Source organism: Oratosquilla oratoria, chromosome 17, assembly GCF_046742065.1.
Source record: "Oratosquilla oratoria isolate Oo_2021 chromosome 17, ASM4674206v1, whole genome shotgun sequence".
NCBI classification, from domain to species: Eukaryota; Metazoa; Arthropoda; class Malacostraca; order Stomatopoda; family Squillidae; genus Oratosquilla; species Oratosquilla oratoria.
In genome coordinates, this window is record NC_134793.1 from 27,516,854 (window position 1) to 27,525,459 (window position 8,606).

The 8,606-nt window shown below is 38.8% G+C and overlaps 1 protein-coding gene across 1 annotated transcript in view; it reads left to right on the forward strand.

Moving 5' to 3' along the window:
• The window catches only part of LOC143034553 (uncharacterized), a 56,525-nt gene extending 50,280 nt beyond the window's left edge, over positions 1 to 6,245 (forward strand). Inside the window, exon 8 of the mRNA XM_076200765.1 lies at positions 3,740 to 6,245. Coding sequence (XP_076056880.1) covers positions 3,740 to 4,186 — 447 coding nt within the window. The 3' untranslated portion in view covers positions 4,187 to 6,245. The remainder of the gene's footprint in view (positions 1 to 3,739) is intronic.
• The last annotated feature ends 2,361 nt before the right edge of the window (positions 6,246 to 8,606 follow it).

The following is an 8,606-nucleotide window of genomic DNA, read 5'->3' on the forward strand; positions in this document are numbered from 1 at the left end:
TGCCTTGCATGATTCTATAAATAGTTATTAAGTCTCCTCTCTCTCTTCTTTGCTCTAATGTCTGTAGTTCTAGTTTTGCTAGTCTCTCTTCATGTGATAGTTCTGAGAGTGTTGGTGCCAATTTTGTAATTGCTCTTTGTATTCTTTCAAGTTTTGTTATCCTTTTTTTTTTGTACTCAATGACCAAGTTGTCTCTGCATACTCCAATCTTGGTCTTATCAAAGTGACCAGTATTTTCTTCACCATTTCTTCATCCAGGTATGTAAATGTCACTTTGATTGTTCTTATTGAATTATAAGTTTCTCCAAAAAAAATTTTTTTATATGTGTCTCAGGGGACATATTATTCATAATAAGGACTCTCAGGTCCTTCTCATTTTCTACTTTTTTAATTTCTTCCTCTCCCAATCTATATGATCCCACTATTCTTTTTTTTTTTCCTCTTCTTCCAAATTCCATTATACTACTCTTGATATTGAATTCTATCTTCCACTTCCTACTCCATTCCTGTACTTTATTGAGATCACTCTGTAGTGGCTCACTATCTTCTACAGTGTTCACTTTTTTCAAAAATTTTACATTGTCCGCAAAAAAGCTCATATAACTTTCAATTTCTTTATCCATATCATTAATATATATAGCAAACATTATTGGGGCCAGAACTGTTCCTTGTGGAACTCCACTAATCACTTCATCCCAATTAGTGTGTTTGTCTCTTATCACCATTCTCATTTTTCTTTCATGCAAGAAGTCTTCCATCCACTTCAGCAGTTTGCCCTGTATTCCTCCTGCAGTGTCTAATTTCTTTAGCAATTTCTTATTTGACACCTTATCAAAAGCTTTTTTTAGGTTTAGAAATGCACAATCAGCCCATCCATCTTTTTCTTTACATCTATTAGCCTTGAATAGAAACACATTAAGTTTGACCATTGAATACACCCTAACACAATGGGTTAAGGAAAATACTAAATATAGAAACAATGAGGAACCTGTTTATATTGTTCACTGTCTGCTAGTTTCCCTGTTTTTGCTAAGATATTTTCTGCTGTCGTTTGTAACCTGAATTTTATCTTAATTGGTCTGGTTTTACCTGTATTATATTTCCCTAGTCTATATATTTCTTCAATTTCTTTCCCTGTTTCTTGTTCATCCTCTTGAACTGCTTCTAATATCTTATTTACCTTTTCCTTCTCTTTTACTCTTGTAGTCCTATTTGGATTATGCTTTTCTTCCATCCCCAATATAATTATTCATTTCTTTTTTGTCCACTAAGTCTCTTACTATATTCTCCTTCTCTCTCATCACTTTAGTAGCTGTGTCCTTGGTTTGTTCTTTCATCTGATGTGTCACTATATCTCAAAATACAATTTTGTTGTTCTCTTGGACTTTTCTCCAACCCTGTGCTTCTTTTGGTATGGACTGTTTATTCTCTTTATTATTATTCTTTACTTCCCCATTCTCATCTTTTACCTCTTTTAACTATCTTTTTAATTCTTCTATTTCTTTAGGTTTTGATTCTCCTTCTTTAGTTCTTCCAGTTTATCAACTCTTTGGGTAACTAGTGTTAATTGGTTAAACCTAACCTCCCATGCTTCATTCATTTTTCTTTAGTTTCTCCTCTAGATTTACTAGTCAGCAGAGGTCATCTCCCTCATTAAATCCATAAAAGCAGTTATCTTCTCTTTCCATTGAGCTGCTATTATCTATATTTCTGCTTTTGACACCTCTGCTCCTCTGTTCTACCTCATCTGTGTGTTCTGCCCTCCTTTTGTTGACACCCCTTCTAATGTCCAGGGATCATTCGTCCCCTTCCTCATTTCTTTCCATTTTCCTCAGTCATCCCTCCCTTTCTCCTTTTTCTTCACCTTCCCACCACACCACAAGCTTTCCCCTTTCCTACTGATACAACAAAGGTACTTCCTCATTGTTGAGATCAACGGAACTTGAATTTTTCCTGGAGTTCCAAACTTCGCTGTCACTTCAACTGATGTGTGTATTTACCTAGTCGTAATATACGGCAGGTGAGCTATGCTCGTGGTGACCCGTCTTTGTATCTCTCCGCATCAAGTTTTATCTTAAAATCTTGTATAGTGATAGCACATACTGTTTTATTGTCTAATTTGTTCCATGTATTTATCGCTCTGTGTGGGAAACTGTTCCTTTTCAAGTTTTTTCTATAACTATCCTTTTTCAAGTTTTTTCCGTGTCCTCTTGTTTTACCGTTTTCCCACACTAATAGGTCGTTCCTGTCTAAAACTTCCATTCCTTTCATTATTCTGTAGATAGTTAGCAAATCTCCTCTTTCTCTTCTTTGTTGCAGAGTTGGTAGGTTCAATTTGGATAGTCTTTGCTCATATGTTAGTTCGGCGAGTGTCGGTGCTAATTTGGTTGTCGCTCTTTGTAATCTTTCTAGTTTCTTAATATTCTTTTTGGTACTGGGTGTCCAAAGTGATGCTGCGTACTCAAGTTTTGGTCTTATTAGTGTAGTTAGTATTTTCCTTATCATTTCTTCGTCCATATAAGTAAATGCCACTTTGATTGCTCTCAATAAGTTGTAGGTTTCTCCAAACATCTTATTTATATGCTTATCTGGTTTTATGTCCTTTCTAACCATCACTCCAAGATCTTTTCATAGTTTTTTTTTTTTTCTCCCCAATTCTGTAATCTTTTTATATTCTGTTTCTACTCTTTCCAAATTCCATTATACTGTGTGTGTGAGATTGTGATGGGGGATGGCATTGAAAGCTTTACTAATGTCTAATATTATAAGAAGTGTTCTGTGTGAGGACTTATCTGAATTAAATAGATACTTATACCAATGGCTTTTTCCCCCTTACAAGGGAAGTAGCCAAAAAATAAATGCATAAAATCCACTCCCACCCATTCCATCCCCACATACTCCACTCCCATTCACCCCTTCCCTCCCTTTTATTTTGGCTCCTCCTGGGTGATGGGTCATCCTTGCATCTTGCCCATGCCCTGAGTCAGAAACAATATAGCAAGACACAGCACATCCACAGCAAGGCTGCTTCATTTAATCAGTGACCCCCTGCATGCAGAAAAAAAGATAGAGAGAAGTCCCTTTGGGTTGTGTCAAAATACCATTAACACTTACTCCCCCCATCCCCCACCCATTCCCTGTCATGCATCACAGTCTCATCAATACATACCGGGTAACCATTCTCCACTCACCCCTGTCTTCTGCCTTCACCCTTCATTTCTCAACAGACATTCCCCTATTTCCTAATGCTCCTTTTACCCCATCCATCTCATCCTTGGTTGCCCCCTCATGTTCACTCCATCCATCTTCCTTATAAATCTTAGTACGAGGTTTATCAGAAGAATGTGGAGTGTAGTGGTCTAAAACCATGTTGTGATTCAGCAAAGGGGTATGAGGTGTTCTATGACTTTGGAGGAGGAGCAGAGAAGTGTGGTTGGGCTGTGTGATGCTGGAACTTTTTTTTTTTTTTTGGGGGGGGGGAGTGGAGATAGTGATAATTTTCCCATGCTTCCAGCTTTCAGGTATAGTGTTGTGTGAATAGCTATTGTTTGTAATGTTGGTGAGTGTTTGTATGCCATGTGTATTGCTTTTCTATGGTGTTTATTTCCCTTTTGTTCTCACTAGTGATATTGGCTATTAAGTTTTCCATTCTTATTAAATTTGTATAATATCATGTATTATGAATCATAAACTTAAGTGATTTATTTCAACTTACAATCTTTTTTCTTTATTTTTTCAGGTTCAATATTTTCTTTCAGTAATAACAGGCAAAGTGCAGTTACCATCTTCACCAGACATGCTTGCTTGGTTAGAGAAAGATTTACAGGTGCGTCAGAAAAATGGTTGGGAACGAAGACATTATCACTGTTTACGTGTTGATCAGTGGGAGTACTGCAAAGATTTGGCTAAAGAGGCTGGTGCTCCTCAGCCATCCCCAGTTCTTAAGTATATATTTGAACTCTTGTGGGATAGAAGGCTACTGGCCCTAACAGAGTACAAAAAATTAAACTACAAGATACACAGTACTGAGGTTGAAGAAATTTTAGAAGGTAAAAGAGTGAATACCACTCTTGATATGATGAGCCTGAAGGTTTGGGCAGTATCAAAATTACTTTGGAATAATTTTCCTCAAGTTTTCAGTGCTGTCTATAAAACAGTTATTTTCAAACTCAGGAAATTCATGTAAAGAATCAACTTTCTTTAGCTCAATTGCCTTCAGAATATTGCTAGAGACTGTAGCTCATCTATAGATAGATGAGCTACAAGATGATGTCTGTACCACAGGTATAATTGTTGTTTAAGTTGTATCATTACAGAATTGTTTCTATGTAGTTGACTGAGAATAGTGGTAGTAGGATAGCAATTGCCAGATGTCTGCTCTCCATGTGAGAAGGTGGAAGAAATATAGTTCAAATTAATAGATCTTGGGCCAAGTCTGGATACCAAGTGTCAGCCCCTTGGGGCTAACTCCAGATAGAGAAGTTTAACAGGTTTAGAAAATGGGCAGCAGGGAGATGATTCATTCGGCTGTCCATTTTGCAGGACCACCACAGGCAGGTACATGTCACTGGTCCAATCTTAGCTCAAATTTGTAGACTTAAAAAGTAATTTAATGAGGGATTGCTTAGCCTATATTTTGTCTTGTGAAAGTGGAAGACTGGAAGAAGAGATTGGCTCTATAGTGAGTGTGTAGAGAGGGTAGGTGTTCTCTGCGAGTAGTATGAAGGAACAAAAGGATATCAGTGGAAGCAATGAAAGGAATATAAGAAGCAGTAATTGTTCCACATGTATGTACTGAAGTGAGGCTTGGAAGAGGCAGTGAAGATGTTTGAGGCCTTTGCATAGAATTATGAGATATTATAAAAGCAAGGAATGATAGGATTCATGACTGGAGTGGGATAGAGATGAGATGAAAAGACAAAGAACAGGCCAGTGAAGTTGTTAACTTATGTTTTGAGAATGGTTGAAAGTACATGTTCTCAAAGCAAAGGATAGACAAAGGAAAAGATGGTTAGATTGAATACATGAAGCCATAAGAGCTTGTGGTCAAGATCTTAAACAATCTACCCCATACACCCCACAATACATCCATACAAAGGTAAATGCACACACAGATCACTAAACACACACTTCTCAAAAAATACTAAATTAATTAATTCACCAAACTCACCCAGAAATAGGTCCTGTAAAGAAAAGACTTTCAAGACAGCCAAGAATGACATTAGTATGTCTATGTTCAGGTCATCACCCCTCACTAAAGATCAACAAATCACTGGACTGATAAAAGACACTACATGCTATGCCTCGCCACAAGAAAGACTGTCTGTCAGTCAATTCGTTGCTCCAGGTCAGTTTTGCAGGAGACCCATGGCTCCCAGATAACTGGCAACAACCACTGGGTTGGCCTGCAGGTCACTCAAGGCAGAAATATTTTATTGTTGTCTGGGTGTGGCATATATGGGGCAGCACAAGGTGCCTATTCTGTGTTGGTATTATCTTAATGCTGGAAGGTGACCAAAATGTAGTCATGGGAGATATTTTTCTGTAAGGCTAATATCTGGAGGAGTTTGATGAAGAAGTGTGTTTGGTGGTTGGCCTTGGAGTGATAGTTTTGTGATCTGAATGTGAAAGTGTATTGGTGTGGATGTGTTAAGCAGTGTAAGTGAAAGGCTGTTGATGTTTGAGCATTAAGTTTTTTTTTTCCATTCATTGATTTGTTCAGTTGGTTGTGCTTGTTTGATGTATTGAGAATAGTGGATATGGTTGAGGCCTCTTGCATAGAACTGTGTACCTACATTTTCATGTGATATTATATAGGGAGGATTTTTATTCATGTAAGTGTTCAGGTAAGAAAACAGGTAAGGCACCTGAGTTAGATGGGTGTCATGCAGAGTGTCTGAAGAAGGAAGGTACAGAATAGTGGACTGTCTAGTGATGTTGTTCAATAAGTGTCTAAGGGGGGTGGAATGACAGAGGACTGGAGGAGTGCCTATATAGTTCCATTTTACAAGGGAAAAGGGGAAAATGTGAATGTAGTAGTTTCAGAGGAATCAGTTTGTTGAGTTTAGTTGGGAACACATGGGTTTTAATTGAGAGGATTAGGAGAGGAACTGAGGGCATCATTGGTGAGAAACTGTAGGTTTAGCAAAGGTAGGAGTTGTTAGGATCAGATTTTTGTGGGAAGGCAGATATGTGAGAAAAGGGTAAGGATTTTTTTTTTTTGGGGGGGGGGGCTTTATGGATTTAGAAAAGGCTTATGACCGGTTAGACAGAAAGGTACTATGGAAAGTTTTGCATATATATGGGATTGGGGGAAAGCTTTTAAGGGCAGTCAAGAGTTTTTTTGAGAGTAGTAGAGCCTGAGTTAGAATAGGAAATGGAGAGAGCAAGTGATTTGAGGTAGAGGTGAGACTAACATCAGGGATGTGTCATGTCACCATGGTTGTTCACTGTGTATATGGATGGGATAGTATGGGAGGTAAAGTCAAGGGTAATGGGTAGGGGACTGGAGACAGTGGAAGAAAATGGAGAAAAGTGGGAGGTGAGCCAGTTGTTGTTTGCTGATGACACTGCATTTGTGGCAGGGTCTGAGGAGGCATTAATGGAGTTAGTGATGGGAAGGCATGCAATAGGAGAAGATTGAATGTAAATGTGGGTAAAAGTAAGTGATGAGATGTACAAGGGGAGAGGATGGCAGCAAGTCTTAAAGGAGAGAGGTTGAAGGAAGTAGATAGCTATTTGGGGTCGTATGAGGTAGGAAAGGGAGGAGTGGAGGTAGAAGTAAATTGTAGATTGAGAGATGCAAGTAAATGGCTTGGGGGATTAAAAAGTATTACAAGAAATAGGTGTCTGGGAATGGATGCAAAGAGGAGATTGTATGAAGGGGTGATTGTGCCAATGGCATTGTACGAGGCAGAGATTTGGAATCTAAGAGAAGCAGCAGAGAGGAAAAGTTTGAATGTGTTTGAGATGAAATATCTTAGAAGTATCATATGGTTTACAAAGTTGGATGGAGTGAGAAATGAAGAGGTGAGGAGGAGAGTGGGAGTGGAAAAGATGATGCCAAATAGAGGTGATGAAAGAATATTGGGATGGTTTAGACATATGGGAAGAATGAGCAAAGAAAGATTAGTAAGAGAGGTGTGGAAGGCAGAGGTGGGGGGAGTGAATTTGAAGGGACAACCAAGGACAAAAGGAGCATTGAGCAAGAGGGGAATGTCTCTTGAGAAAGGAAGGGAGAAGGCAGAAGATAGGGATGAATGGAGAGTTGCTGTGTATTGATGATAATGTTATGCAAGGGATGAGTGGGGGATAGGTGGGTAGGGGGTGCTTATGTGTGAATGGTATTTTGATGCAGACTGAAGGGATTTCTCTATGTCTTCTCTTTTTCTGCATGAGGGGACAGAGGGGGGATTGCCAATTAAGTGAAGCAGCCTTCCTTTGTATGTACTGTGTCTTGCTACATTGCTTCTGACCCAGGGCAGTGGGCAGGATACAGAGATGACCCATCATCCAAGAGGAGCTAAGATAAGAGTGAGGAAAGGGTGGTGGTTGGAAATAGGCATGTGGCTTTGACTTCACTATCTCCCTCATTATGGGAAAAGGCTCTTGGTATATAGATAGGTGTTCATTATTATTAGTGTTTCACTCTTTTAACCAAGTTGTGAGAGTATGGTTGATTGTGGTTCTTAAAAATTGTTCATACACTATGATTAGGGTTTTATTTTGCTGTCAATTTTTTTTTTTTTTTTTTTTTTTTTTTTTTTTTTTTTTTTTTTTTTTTTTTCAAAAAAAACAAAAAAAAAGGATGGCAGCAAATTGAAAGCAAGTATTAAGGGAGAGAGGCTGGAGGAAGTGGATAGCTTTAGATACTTGGGGGCAAATGTGGTGGGAAAGGGATGAGTGAAGGTGGAAGTAGAATGTAGATTGAGAGAACAAGTAAATGCCTTGGGGGATTAAAATTGTAATGAGAAATAGACATTTGGAAATGGATGTTAAGAGGAGATTGTATGAAGGGGTAATTGAACTGAGAGAACTGAATGGGGCAGAAACATGGAACATAAGATAGGAAGAGTTTAAATGTGTTTGTGATGAAATATCTGAAAAGTATGGTAGGGGTTACTAGGCTAGAAAGAGTGAGAAATGAGGTGAGGAGGAGAGAGGGGGTGAAAAGGAGTTGGGAGATAGGGTTGACATAAGAGTATTGGGATGGTTTAGGCACCTGGAAAGGATGATTGAAGAAAGATTAGTAAAAGAAGTGTGGATGGCAGAAGTGGATGAAGTGAACATGAGAGGGCAACCAAGGATGAGATGGATGGATAGGGTAAAAAGGGCATTGAAAAAGAGGGGGGATGTCTGTTGAGGAAGGAATGGAAAAGACAGAAGATAGGGGTGAGTGGAGAATGGTTGTGTATGGATGATGCTGTGATGCATGGAAGGGGGTGGATGGGGATGGGGGGTTAGGGAGTAGTTATTATGTGAATAGTATTTAGATGCAGCCTAAAGGGATTTCTCCCCATCTTCTTTTTCTGCTTGAGGGGACAGAGAGGTGGGTGGCAGATTAAATGAAGCAGTCTTGCTGTGGATGTGCTATGTCTTGCTGAATT